The 14958-nt window shown below is 40.4% G+C and overlaps 1 protein-coding gene across 1 annotated transcript in view; it reads left to right on the top strand.

Annotated features, from left to right (window-relative positions):
- The window catches only part of Prdm6 (PR/SET domain 6), a 104864-nt gene that overhangs the window by 68569 nt on the left and 21337 nt on the right, over positions 1–14958 (top strand). Inside the window, exons 4-5 of the mRNA XM_048811842.1 lie at positions 1145–1269; positions 12082–12424. Of these exons, the coding sequence (XP_048667799.1) occupies positions 1145–1269; positions 12082–12424 (468 nt within the window). The remainder of the gene's footprint in view (positions 1–1144; positions 1270–12081; positions 12425–14958) is intronic.

Raw genomic sequence — 14958 nt, 5'->3', positions numbered from 1 at the left:
ACAACTGGCTGGAGTTTTTGTCAGATATTCATAGAATGTTGGGAAAAAACATTCTGCTTAGCTAGCAGTGCCCTCGTGAGACAGAATGGCAGCAAGTAAGGAAAATAACAAGATAAATGAAATTTTTGCAGCTGCAAGTAAAATATTGAGAATCTGCACTTTTTTATTGATCTTTATGATCCTATTGCCAAGAGCCACTTTGTGGTGACAAAATATGTTGACAAGTGCATATCTCACTGCCATGAAAAATGTGGAGAAGGATTCTCCTTATGTCTGCAGTGTTGTACAAGGAACAAATTGCCCTGCTACAGCCAATTCCTCACAGAAAGGCGAAATTTAAGGCCCACCAACCCCAAACACTTTTATCTGGAACTTGAGGCTCATATTTGTAGCCATTCCTCATTGAGAAAACCAGTTGCGATCTCCTCATTTTTTTTTTTTTTAATCTGTAGATTTTTCTTTACGGTATCAAAGCTGAGATAAAAAATGTTTACTTCTTGGTACCTTCACTGTATCATTCCAGAGTGTAATTTTTCAGCCAGTGTAAAGTGCTCCTCTTGTATTTATTGAATTTCCATCCATTTCACATAAGAGAGGTTTTTTTTTCCCCTCTTCTCCTGTATCCAACTTCAGAAAAAAAAAAAAAAGGCAGTGGAGAGGATTTTTATTTCTCTTAGTCCTTATATCACAAAGCTGTTCATTTTTATTACAAATTTGGGAACTCCCAATGCCAGGTTGCCAGAATACACCTACTGCTTTTCCTTCAAATAAGAGAGCAATAGTATTAATTTATATATGAGGTTGAGGCACCACTGTCTTTGCAATTTGCCAAGAGAGAATTTTCTCATTAGCGTGAGATGGAATTTGTTTTAAATGAACTTTGCCTTTCTGCCATCTCCTGGGCCAAATATCTATCTCTTCAAGACCCTCTATGGAGGCACACGGTGGAAATAAACTCTATGCTGTTTATCATACTGAGTTACAGGCTCTGATTGATTGCTGGGGACGATATGGTGGGTGTAGATTTATTACAAACAAACTGTTTAGGTGGAGCTGGGCAGAAAGTTCTCGGGGCAATAAAAATGTGGTGGGGGCACATGAGTCCTACGTATTACTAAGCTGGGTTTTCTTTTGTTTTGAATAGGTCGAATATATTCTACCGAGCCTGTATAGATATCCCTAGGGGCACCGAGCTTCTGGTGTGGTACAATGACAGCTATACGTCTTTCTTTGGGATCCCCTTACAATGCATTGCCCAGGATGAAAACTGTAAGAATTTATTTTAGCTCTGAATTCACATCTTAAAAATACCTAGTTCAAAGCTAACTTTTTAAGAGTGTGTTTTTTTGTTTGTTTAAAAAAAAAAAAAAAAACTTCTGAAACATGGTTCACTGTGATACCTGATGCAAACCTGCAAAACTTGTGTTCATTCTATGGTTTTCTTTATCCTGTATGATGTTTGCTTTTTGGTAGGGCATCTTAACCCATGCCAGCCAGTTTTTCTTTGCCTGTGCACAATTTCAAAGCCTTTGCCAGAGTTTTAAATAATTGCTGACAGCAAAGTAAAGCCAGCTGGTATTCACTAAGTGCCTACTATTATGTGTCTGGTTCTGTGCTTGCCACCTGGGGTTATAAGAGCAGTGCAAGATACAGCTTCTGCTCTGAAAGGATGCAAAGTCTTGTTGGACCCATGCTCTCTGCACAAATGAAATAATGAGAAAACAATACTGTTTAATGAGGAGTAGTACCCCTGAAGTCATTGGCTAGGTGTGCTTCCTTCTAAGTAGTCATTAGAATGATAGTAAAAATCATAGATAGGTGATGGTGGAATTTGTCTTTTTAAATTCTTTGTCCAAAACCATGTTAAGAATATAATTTTCTTTTATTTTTGTTACCATGCCAACCATTATCTTTAAGGGAATAATCTAACATTTAGACATACGTGAACTTGAAGCAACTTTCACTAAGACTTTGTATTTTTGTTTTACAAGTCTATGGAAAACATTTTAATACTGATGTGATTCAGTGAGAAACACTGGTTTCAGTGATGTTGTGTTTTCTTGTCACTAAATTGACTGATCTTTGAACTGATAATTTGAGATTATGCTTCAAAAAAGAACAGAGACAACAGATCTATCTGTTAATGAATAGGAAACTTCATTTTGAAAAAAAGTGTCTTTCTCCTTTTTCCTTCTCCCTGACTCTCTCAGTCACACATGCACACACACTAACTCTAATAAAACATACTCATATTACTACTGGTCAAAATGCTGATGATCAGATATTTCTTTCTCATGTTGTCTTTAATTTCTTTGTAAAAAAAAAAGTAAAGTCCTCAAAAAGCCTATTACTGTCAACTTTCTTTTTCTATTTTACCCTAACCCCAAACCAATCCCAAATCAAAAAAATAAATCTTTGGACATATAGCACATTCCTCTCACCAAATTTCCATTGGAAAGTTTCTTTTCTGCAGTGATACTCCTATTTGAGGGAGTGCCTGTTTTCAAATGAGAAAATCTCGGTATTGGACACGAGTGTGCGGTTGGTGCTAGAGGCAGATATGGACGTGGAGGCCACTGTGCTCTGCTCTCTTTCCCAGAACAGCTCCATGCCTGTCTCCCCTGAAACTAGATCCAGGGCCATGCATGTAACAGCTCCAGTATCAGCCCCTGATCAGCTGACAGGGACTTGTCTGTATGTGGAAGCTTAACATAATCTCACCTCCTAAAGTGTGGAATTTAATCCAAAAGGTTTCTAGAAATCCTGTGAGGCCCCTTATTCCCCCTTTAACACACCTGCTATAGACTCTGAAGACATTGGGCTGTATGTGTATTGCAGAATATTTGGGAGAAACCATATCAAAGCCTCGAGTCCTAAAGTGTATAATTCAGTCTTAACATTCTTTCATCCATTCTTTATTCAGGTATTTATTGAACACTTACCATGAGCCAGTGTTTTATATCTATTATAAATGAAGGAGGGGACAAACAGACAAGAAGTCCTGCCTTAATGGAACTCATATTCTAGCAGAGGGAAGGAATCCAAAAATATGTAAATAAATAGTTGGTCATATGGTGATGTGTAGTAGAGCTAATACAACAGAAAAGGGTAAGTGGAGCCAGGATTTGGGGGTTGCAGGTACTGGGAATGACTGGGGAAGGCCCCAAAGGGAGGTTGCCTTTGGGCAAAGACTTAAGACTTAAAGGCTGCAAGATGAGAGGCGCATCACAGATGTTGGCATGGGCATGGCAGAGTGAGCGAGCAGGAGTAGATAATTCAGGTACAGGGGCATAGGTCTGGTCAGGCCCTGGGGGCCACTGTCAGTACCCTGGCTTTCACTCTGTGTGAGCCAGCCTAGAGCTGGTGTGGAGTTTCCAGCAGGAAAGTGAGATGATCTGACTGAAGTTTTAACAGGATTATTCTGTCTCCTGAGTGGGAGTAGACAGGAGCCGTGAGAGAAAGCAAGGAATCCAGTTAGAGTCTCTTGCAGGAACCCAGGGGAGAGATGACGGTGGTTTGGACCAGCATGGAAGTGGTGGAGGTGGTGAGAAGAAGCTGGATTCTGAACATATTTTGAAAGTAAAGCCAATAGCTTTTTCTGACATGTTAGATGCTGTGAAAAAGAGGAGTTGAGATGACCCTGAGGTTTTGGTCTGAGGAACTGGAAAGGCAGCATGACCGTTTGCTGAATTCTGAGACAGAAAGAGAAACCGTGGAATGACTGTTAGGGATTGCCTTTCCCGTCTTTGACGTGTATCTCTGGAGCAGGAGCCCCACATCCACTTTACCAGGCTGTTACAGGGTGGGGGAGATGGAGGGGTCAGTTGGAGAATTTGGGGGGTTTGTCTGCAGTTCACTGCTACCCGACAACAGGTGTGGCCGAGAGTCTGTGGTCTCCAATTTGGGGCTGTTGAAAATGTGCCATTGAAAATGTATTTTCTGGAAACATCATATTGTTTGTTCTTCAGTTTGTCTGTCTCCTGTGGGCCCATCGTGTGAAGCATTCTTGGGGTTGATGATTAGAATATTGAATAAAGTCTACCAGCGCCTATGTTGTATCATTGAGCCCTTGAAATCCTTGAAAGAAAATTCACAAAGCCATAGCAGTTTGAAGTACTGAGGATAAGGTAGGAAAACTGAGCAGCTCTCGTAGGTTCAGTTCAGAGCCCTAAGTAAGGGTTAAGGGAAGTTTAAAGGGGATTAAGTCATGGATAAAAGGCTCAACAGTGACAATGCCTTTTTCCCCTGAGGGTATTATAGGAATTTTATTTCAGTTCCTGTCTCAAAGTCATATATCTGTCATGTGATTGGCCACCCAAGAAACCTGCAGAAGGCTTCATCAGATAGTGTGGGAGAGATATACGGCTTTAACTCTAAGATGGATTCCCATTCCATATGATTCACTGAGAGACCTGGGAATGCTTTATTATAATCAGGGTTCCTTATTCTGTGCCGAGAAAAATACTCCGTATGATTTAAAAGCACAAATGTGTGAAAGGGCATGGACAGAGAATTTAACAGATAGCCTTCCACAGCCTTGAGTAGTTTAAATCCTCTCAACTGGATTAGCAATTCTAGGACCATTTTTATCCCACAAGCTAGCCCCCAAATAAATTAGTTACCTTAAAAGAAGCTTCTTGAGATCAAAGACCAATTGGTTAAAATGCCCCCAGAGAGCCTCCTTATGTTGCCATGCATACAATAAACAATTAAGACATGCTCACTGGATAAATATGAAGAATTTCTATTGCCATTATTAGAAGAGATTAAAGCTTCAGCCAGATTTTTCCTTGTTCATGAAATTGACACCTCAACTAAGACATTCAAGGACTACATGATTTTACTTAGCAAATAATACTTATTAAGCACTTTCATCTATAAAAATATCATTTTCTTCCTATGGTTCTTTCAACATTGAAAGCACACATTTCCCGTTGAGCGTGTGCAGGGGGCTCAGGCTGGGGTAAGTGCCCCCCCCTTGGTCAGCGGCCTGCAGCAGTCGGGCACGCTGGGCATACTTGCTGTCCGACAAGCCAGTGAAAGCCGCCTGCACTCGGAGAGAAGTCAGGGTTTCACACAGGCATTTGGAAGCAATTCCTATGTTATTTTCTTTTTCAAGAATCACAGTTATACATGTAATAGAGCTCCAAAGAGACAGCCCCTCCATCCACTGTGGGCCTTTCAAAAGAGCCTGAAGGAACGCGGGTGCCGACAGATCGCATCCGCAAGAAGGAACGAAGTTCCCCCAAAGCTTCCAGTGGGGGATTAGCTCCTGCAGAGTGTAAAGACCATGGTGCATTCATATTCATTTCAGAGGAAATTAAAAAAAAATCCTGGGAATAAATGTTAAACAAGTCTTCCTGCTGCTTTTTCTGTCTCGGCATATGAAGCTGAGGTTGCAGAATGTGAAACTCAATGGCAACGGGGGAGTTGCGCTGGGTTAGACCCTGCCTCAGGGAGGCCTGCCTGTTTCTTTTGATTTGAAAGAAGAGAAAGTAAAAAGGGGCACCTCTGCACAGTGCCTCTCATCCCCACCATCCCACCAACAACGGGAAACCAGGCCCAGAGTAAAGAAGGCCCCACTCAAGCATTACCCGTCCTGACCTTTAGTTCAATCCAACAGGACTGTCCAATAGGAATGTTCCTAGGCAAGGGCCCAAGGGAAGCATCGTGATGGTGTGCAAAAACTAAGGCCTGTCCTGAGTTGAGAAGGACAGAAGGTGCATTAAGTACACAACTTTAATATAAGACACCATACAGTTTCTGGGTTAGGTGGCCACAGCATTGAGCCTGAGCTGGAGGGTTTAGGCTGAGTATGAATGGGAAGAGCCAGAGTTCCAAGCCCGTGTACAGAGGGAGGCTGGGATTGGGTTCCTTATATAAGTCCAGGAATGGGAAGGTTCTTCTTCTGTCCCTCAATAGGGATTAGAAAAATGCTGCCCTTAAGCCTAAGGGTCAAGCAACTGTCATCCACCGGTGAAAACAAACTCTGAAAACCAGCTGTAGTTAGCTGTAGAATGGCACAGGGCTTAACTTTACACTATCTGCCAGATATGGAACCCCTGGACCAAGAAACTAATATAAAAGTTGGTCTAGAGCTAGAGAAACCTTGAAGTTTCTAGAAAAAACAATGGAGAAATGGAATGCCTCTGTATTTGCGTGGGACTCCAACAGAAGGCAGCAATCTGCCTTCTGGGAAAGCCACTGTCATGAGAGATCTGACTGTGGGGTGCTGTAGGATGCAATGGCACTGTTTCTCTCCCAGCCTCATTGCAGGAGTGAGGTACACTCACTCCCCCAGTTCATGGTGTGTAGGAAGGTGACCTTTCTCATATGAACTTGTATTCAGGAATTAACGTCAGCATAAGAAAACCACCATCTTCGTACACCCTGCCCAAGCCAGTCAATATTGGTCAGTGTGAGATATAAAAAACTGGTTCCATTTCCTCAAAGCAGGACAGCTTTGAAAGACAGTTCCAGCTCCAGAGTTGTTAAAATCCTCCCTTGGCCCAATCCCACTCACCTCACTCCCCAACAGGTGTTGATGCTGAGAGCACTCTCCCCAGGGAACCTCCTGCACACAGCTCCAGATTTCCATTCCAGAGTCTATTTTGCAGGGAAGCCGACTTAACACAGGTACTCCCAGATTTGCATTTTCAATCCAGACCTCTATACTGAGCCCCAGCGTCCTATCCAGCCATCTCCTTAACATCTCCACTTCCATGTTTCACGTCTCAAACTAAACATAGTACAACAGAACCATGGTATTCACTTCTACTGACTGCCTCTCCCCCAGTTCAACTGTCCCATTCATCCAGTTGCTTTTTCTAGAAACCTGGACACCTCACTATTGCTTGGTCTTCTATCACCAAATCCCATTGATTGTGTATTCTTCATGCTTTTCTTCTCTTTATCTCTACTGCCGCCACCCTGATCTGCATCACTGTCTGCTCTGGCCTGGACCACTGCAGCAGCATCCCTTGTCCCCGCACTTTCCCCCTTTAGTATCACAGCAGCCAGAGTGAAGTTTCATTGATTAGATTATTTTGTTTCAGTTTATCCATTTGTTTTTCTAACAGGGTTGTTCAGTCCCGTAGATCAAAGTCCAGAAAGTACCATGGACATGCAAGTCTCCTTGCAAGAGACAATCGGTGGCCTTGACAGGTTCTTAGCTATTTTTTTTTTCAGAGATAATTTTTGTCCATTCAGACATCTAAGCATATTCTCCCTTTCTTTCTCTGGTTCTCACCCCCTCACACACACATTTTTATATACAAACAGTAACATGCTGTGTACATTGTTCTGAAGCTTACTTTTTTGTTTATCAGCATAGAAAGCATAAATCTGATGTTTTCACATCCTTAGCTCAAAACTAGTTTTCAGCTTGCTATGACTCTTATGCTGAATACTCAGTTCTTTAATATGTTATCCTTTGGGCCTCATGGAATCTCCAGAAAGATTTTGTTTATGACCCACGTAGTGTTACATAAATTAGAATCCAAAGATCTTTAGCATGCCCGCTGTATTCAGTTGGCTGTAGATGTTATTCCTCCTGTTGTGTGAACTGCCTGCGACCACCCCATGTCTTGTTTCCATTCCCTGTTCAACTTGCACAGACATGGGAGATGGGCCCCAGCTGCAGCCCATCTCCTCTTCCCTCTCTGGCCACATTGTTCTTCTTTCAGTTTCAGGGCCCTGGATTTCCTCCCCCTCAGCATGGCTCTGTGGCAAAGCTGCTAGTGTTCTTTCTCTTGTATTGCTTGCTTCCCCTCCTCCCATCTCCCTGACACCTGGGCACTTGTCAGGACTCAGATTCTCTCATACCCTAAGATTAGCCTTCTCTCATATATGATTTCCTGGCACTCCTTTCTTTCTTAGAGCACTTTTCACACTTGTGGTGACTGTATTTTGTCAACTCTAAAATTCATGTGTTTCATGTTTTCATCTTTCTGAAACTGGCAGGTATCTTGCCAATGAATGGTGACTTACAGTTCTAATGGTGTGATTAATGGAATTTTAGATTTGATGAAATTGAGTTTATCTGTTTAATATCTGTCTCTCCCACTAGTGTTTCAGTGCCAGGAGGGCAGGGACTGAGAGCCCTCCTGCCCCCATCTTCCACACCTATGACCATGTAAGACATGTAATAGATGCTCAATGCTCTCCCAATGTCTTTACTGTCCATATTTGATGAGTTCAGGCTTTTCCTTGGCTGTATCCTTCAAGGCTTTGTATTCTCTTTCTTCATCTTTGTCTTTATAGGGTGAAGAGATTTACTAGCTCAGTATCACTGCATGCAGAGGCCTCTTCATCTTTTCATGTTTGTTACCACCTCTGGCCTTTGTCTGTATCGTCTTTCTTGAGTTTGGGAGTTTTCTGGTTGATTCCTGTTCCCTTTCTGATAATTAATAATCTGGTTAATACTTTGGATTTGTCACAACCAGAGAGGTGATATTTAGGAAGGATGATCTGTATCTTCTGAAAAGTTTTGCTTTCTCTCTTTTTTTTTTTTTTTAAAGCAAAACAAAAATCTTTTTAGACTTACAGCATCTTGTGGAAGTGTGCAGAAACTCTATAGGACAGCTTAGGAATCAAATATGGCTGCTTTTCTAAAAATCATTCATTCTTATCATTACTTCTAAAAAATTATATATTTGGTAGGACTGTATTTATTCATAAGTAAAGTGCCATGCTCAAAGAGGAACACAGGGTGCAACTATTGCCACCTGTTGCTGGAAAGCATTTTATACTTGTTATGGGGTGTTCTGGAAAAGAAAATGATAAAATGGAGAATAATTTTACTCCAACCATCCCCATTTTTTATTGTCTAAATGCTATTTACTGTATATCATTAGCTCAGATCCCATAAACCCCAATTATTACACAAACTTTTAAATACATAAATCTTTCTTTATTACCATTTGACACTGTTCATTAAATTTATAAAAATCATTGGCCCACAACTTCTTTTGTTTCTGTATAAATATTATGTGATCTTAGCAATTTAAAAAAATTAACAGATTAGGTTACTTTCTAGAAGCATAAGTGGGTAGCCAGAATCTATCATCTATACTTTTTACTCTTTGAATTACTTTCCCCAAAGGCATTATATTCCTCTTTCCAACAGTGAAGCTTCTAGCCAGTTTTGCCTGCTCTCTGGCATGTTGATGACATCTTTATTCTGCCGTCTTCCCCTGTGCATTCCTTCCTGCTAGTCAGAAATTTCCTGGCCTGCAAAAACTTAGTGTCGCCTGAAGACTTGTGGGTTTCCCTGTGCTTTGCCCCTTCCAGATCACTTATGAAAGGGCTAAACAATATGGGTTCCACCCTGATCTCTGACAATGCTGCTGTTTTTATTTATTTTTTTATTAAAAACAGGCCCAAACATGGCAAAACATTCCTCCTTATCTTTCAGCGCCTATTTTAAAAGTAACAATCTGTGTGCAATAAAAGATTCTTAAAAGTCCAAGAAATGTCCACAGATTCCATATTGATAATAAATTTTTGCCTCAGAGGGTCAAATGATAAATATTTATATTTAAAATATAGGCATATACACAAAAATACATATATAGGAATATTTAGCTGTACATATAACTTTTATGTTCATATTACATATGACTTGATGTATTTGATACACACACACACACAAACACACACACACACATACTTTACTACCTGTAAAACATTCTTTGTATTTTTGAACACAGCTAATAAGCAGATGATACAGATGTGTTCTCAGAAACAAAATTCCCTGGAAGTCAGGAAGCTAAAAACTTCCAGCCTTCATGTATCCCCGCGTGTGTGATTCTGAGCAAATTTAACAGACATTCTTGAGATTCAGTTTTTGTCATTTGTAATGAGAAAGGACAGGATTAGATCAGTGATTCTCTGATTTCATTTGAGAATCACCTGGGGAACTTTTAAAAATGTAGATGCTTAGGCCCTATTGAGAGACTGATTTAAGTTTTTAAAATACTCCTGTGTGAGTCTAATGAGCAGTATCCAGGGTCAAGAACAGCAGATTCTACCTACTCCAGGTTTTTCCAAGTATGCGAGTCTCTTCTTTATTTTTTCTTCCGAAGACGAGATGGGCTGAGCTGAGAACCCTGTAGACAAGGGCTGTTCCTTCTGTTGGATTCATTGAGCACACTTGATTCTGCAGAATGCTCTGAGATAAAGAATTCTGAGGCAGCACACCCACCCCTCTCTGTCCCCACATTCTGCATCTGCCTGCCCCATTAAGCACAGAGCCTCCCGGCCGGCACAGTCCTCCACTGTTCTCTTTTTATGGTTGAGGATATTGAGTCTTCATGATTTAGGAAGCTCAGCCATTGCCTGGGTTGGGCAGGATGAGAACTCCCTGTTGGTGTTTTCTTCCATGAGCCAGTGGCCAATGGAAGAATTTTACATGGTTTTATGACTTGACATCGCCAACCTTTTTGCCAATCATCCTTTAAAAAAATTTTGGTCTCTAATTCTATTCTTTTGACCACCCTATAACCTTTAATCTCTTACCCCTGAAGTGACAAAAAGTACATTATTTGACATGGTAGTTACTTTTAAAAAATAATAATCTATTGTGTAGGTTCTAATCACCTTGGGACCTATGGATTGATCAGTGAATACTTGATAAATAGAAAAGAACAATACATTTAAAGTATATTAGATCCCCTCATCAAAAATATTTCTTATTTCTGGTTCTTCCTCCATTTCCACTGCCACTACCCTACCCATTCCCTTCATTCTAGCCTCCTCTTCTATTATAAGGAGAATGGCTACTATCGCTGTCAGGCTCTGTGATGTGTGCTCTCATTATCACACTTCATCCTCATAAGGAGAGGCTGAAAGATGAGGAACCAGGGCTCCTGGAGCTCCATTGCTATTGAGTGTCAACCATAGGTCAAGCTCTTTAAATGCCATTTATGCACTGTCTCATTTGGTCTTTAAAGTGGCCATTTTACATTCTACCAAGGACTAAATTGTGGATTTTGATGTTCCATACTTACTCACAGTCACAGGCCGTAAATAGCAGAGTTAAAATCTAGGCCATCTTAACCACTAAGCTATGCTGCTATTATTTTTAGGATTATTACTACCACTGTTCTCATTTTAAAGAAGGGCAAATTGGGGCACAGGGTCCTTGAATAACTTGCCTGAGATCACCAGGCTAATAGAAGGCAGAGTCATCGTTTGACCCTCGGTTTTCTGATTCCAAAGCCCAAGCACCTCTGTTGCCTCCCATTCCCTGTATTCGCCTGTCAATCATTGCCTCTCTCAGGCCCTCCTTGAACAGAGTTGGGATTTTTTTTTTCTTGTTATTCATCTGCTCAGAAGCAGCCTATGTCTATTTCTTCTGCCTAAAGTTTATATTTCTTTAATTATTTATTTGGACTTCCAAGGCCCTTTGGGTTCTGTTCACCCCCTCCCTGTTTCTTGCCCCCCCCCAACACTTATTCCCACACTGTCCAGAAATCTGTGTCTGTTAGGTCAGCCTGTCTCGATCACTAGTCCATCAAAATGCTAGACCTCTCCTGTCTTCAAGAGTCTTTCATCTTCTTTCCTTTATCTCTTCAACCAGCTTTTTCTGAATACCTATTCTGGGCTGACATACTTCACCTACTCCAGCCAAATCCACCCTCTCAGTACAGCTCAAGGCACTCCCTCCAGGCAGCCCCGTGCTCAGTTCCTCTTTTTTGCTGCGCCTCCCAGTTAACTGCCAGGAAACAGGGTGCAGGTGGAACCTCCTAATGGAGTCTTAGATGTCTCAAGTCATAAGTGAACTCTGAAAGCAAAGACGGTGTTAAGAACTATTCTGAATATGTGGTAGTTGCTCAACAAACAGGCAATAGATGAGCTATTAATTTGTGAATATAATGTTTCCCCCCTCAATTGTCTGTTACTATGTTGATTTTTTTTTTGGGGGGGGAACCCACAAAATTCTAAATTAAATTTTAAAATGCCAATTTTAACATTTAAATTCTAAAATGTCCATTTATACAACTTTTTCAAGTATGTGTTATTGTGTTTATTTTAAGGGCTAGTAAAACTGACCTTCTAAAACTATTGCTGTTCTCCCAGTAAACGTCCCTTCAACTGTAATGGAAGCCATGTGCCGACAAGACACCCTGCAGCCCTTCAACAAGAGCAGCAAACTCTCCCCCGCCACCCAGCAGCGCTCCGTGGTATTCCCACAGACTCCATGCAGCAGGAACTTCTCCCTCCTGGATAAGTCTGGGCCTATTGAATCAGGATTTAATCAAATCAACGTGAAAAACCAGCGGGTCCTCGCCAGCCCGACTTCCACAAGCCAGCTCCACTCGGAGTTCAGTGACTGGCATCTCTGGAAATGCGGGCAGTGCTTTAAGACTTTCACGCAGCGGATCCTCCTCCAGATGCACGTGTGCACGCAGAACCCGGACAGGTAACCCTGACTCCCACTGCTCATGCTGTGTTTGCTTAGTGAGACCCGCTGCTTGCCTTGCTGCCAGCTACCAGTCACCGCCTCCCGCCACACTTTGGGGGGAAACCCTGTGCTAAGAGGTGCCTGCATTCAGGAAAGTTGGAGAGTAATGTTAGGCCACTGCCTCTCTGGTTTATATGGGCTGAACAGACAGGTTGGTGGCTGCAGAGAGAAATCTGCACTTGCTATCCAAACAGTTCTGTCCAAGTTTAAAAGGGAGCAAAATACAAGGAACATTTATGAATATCATAGGTGGAAAAATGAGGTCAGGATAATTAGAATCCTCTCTGTCTTCCAAAGATAATATAGCTGGCTGCTCTGCGGCTGTCACAGTCGTTTCAGAGTTCACCTTCAGTGTGCTGTGGGTATGAACTTAATTAAGTACTAAGAGGTAATGAATTGGAATTTTTTGCTTAGTACTATTTTTCTTCGGAGCATGCAAACCCATAAATCCTGCAAAGCTGTCAAAAGGAAATACCTGCTCTGCTAGTGATGTGGAGGAAAACAGATGCCACTTATTCAATAAACTAATATCCACACAGAAGAAAAATGTTGACTAGATACCTCAGAGTCAAAGTTGGTTTGAAAGTTTGTCAATAAAGAATTTTATGGCCATGAACTGAGGATGAAATTTAGCTGAACAAGTGAATTAAAATTTCAGGTACTCTGATGAGTGGCACAGTAGATATAATGGAACTATTATTTATGAATCAAAACTGGTTTATTCGACAGTCTTGATAGCTGGGAGTGCAAAAGACAAAAATCAAATTAATTCAATAAGAAAGGATTGCTGGTGTTTTATCTCTCCTTCATGTCATATGAAAACTTGATTAAAACCAAAATATCTAAGTATGGCATTGAAAATGTGCTTTGAATATAAAAGCAGAAAATAATTTTTGGATCTAGGAGTCTTGGAAGCAGGATTTCTGCATTATTTTCTTAACTTTGACACTGATTAACCTTAATTAAGCAATCCACTTAACTCTCTTTGCCTAATAACATATGCTTAGTTCTTCACTCCAGCTCTGCAGGATGCAACAGTGTTCCTGGAAAAATCCAAGTGTTCCTGGGTAAAGATGAAGGTGTGGTGGAAGGGATAGATATATTCTAAAATAATAGTTTCAGGATACATATGCACATTTACAGGTGTATACATTTTTTGTGCCATTCTAGAAACCACTTTCTTGACATTAAGCCTTGCTGTAACTAGTTAATGCTGAAACATGTAATTAGGGCTATGAAGACAACAGTCTTAGTAAAGGTTTCAACAGACTTGTATATCTTAGTGCTTTTGGCTCTAGAGGTAATACAAAAGTTTGAAAATCATTTCCTCATTCAGAAAGAATTATTTTTTTTAAGTTTACCTTTCTTGCAAATAGCTTCAAGATACATCTATTCTAAGTTTTGCAAAGCACTTTCGTGATTTTAATTAAAATACAAAAGATGCATTAAAATCTTCTCATAAACTAGCTTTTCAAATTGAGTTCAAATGTATGGAACTGTAATTTGCAAAGATTTGTTGTAGTCTTAGTAACTGAGTGTACTAGGTAAAATGAAACAATAATTGAAAGTTTCTGGACATTGGAACTGGTATGATTTTGTGGCAAATGTCATAAAAGCAATACAATTATTTTAAGGTTAACAGAAATATACTGAAATAGACTGTTTTGTCTGACCCAGTTATATTTGGAAAATCATGCATGTATTATGATTTAAATCTTCATGAAGCTTGTCATGTAAAATAATGGGTCATAATTTATAACATATACATAAAAGCTATCAGAAAATACCTAAAAATTTAGCTTATATGTATAAGATGATACAAGATATACCTACATGAGAGATTGTTGGGTAAATGCTGATTCTTAGCTAATTTAGAGTTTTTGGGGAAAACCTAGATGGTGTGAGACTCCCATCCTGTGATAGATTGTAATGGGTTTATTCGACTCAGATACCCAAGTTTGCAGTGACCAGCCTTTCAGATTTGGGGGAGTAATGGGTGTTGTCATTGATATTAATGACAAGGAATCAAGTTATTCAGGCAATGGGTTCCCACTTCTCCCTTCCCTGTATTTGTTGGTGAAGACTCCAGAGGTGGATGACATCATTCATGAATAAATTAAAATAAAGAATATAATAACTCTAAACATCAGTACTATGTTTCTTGATAACAATGGGGAAGATAAACGGAATCTGAGTTCATCACAACTGAGTTGATTATAGGAAATAAGAAGAAGTAGAGGGAAATACCCAGGCACTTTGATCTACTAATTTCATTTTAGCTACAAATTTGCTTTTAGACAGTAGGACTAGAATAGCCTTTTTCTATTCCAGACCTAGGATGCTGTCTTGGTACCAGAAAATTTGGAAGTAAGAAATACTCTCCACAATTCTTAACCACATCAATAAATTGCTAAATAGGAGAAATGCACAGAACCACAATGGAACATCAGATTTGTTCATCATAGTTGCTAAATTTGGAAACTTATCTGTTA

This window comes from Marmota marmota, unplaced genomic scaffold (genome assembly GCF_001458135.2).
Source record: "Marmota marmota marmota unplaced genomic scaffold, marMar, whole genome shotgun sequence".
Classification (NCBI taxonomy): domain Eukaryota; kingdom Metazoa; phylum Chordata; class Mammalia; order Rodentia; family Sciuridae; genus Marmota; species Marmota marmota.
Note: the sequence above shows the minus strand (reverse complement) of the source record. Positions and strands in the feature narration are given on the sequence as shown.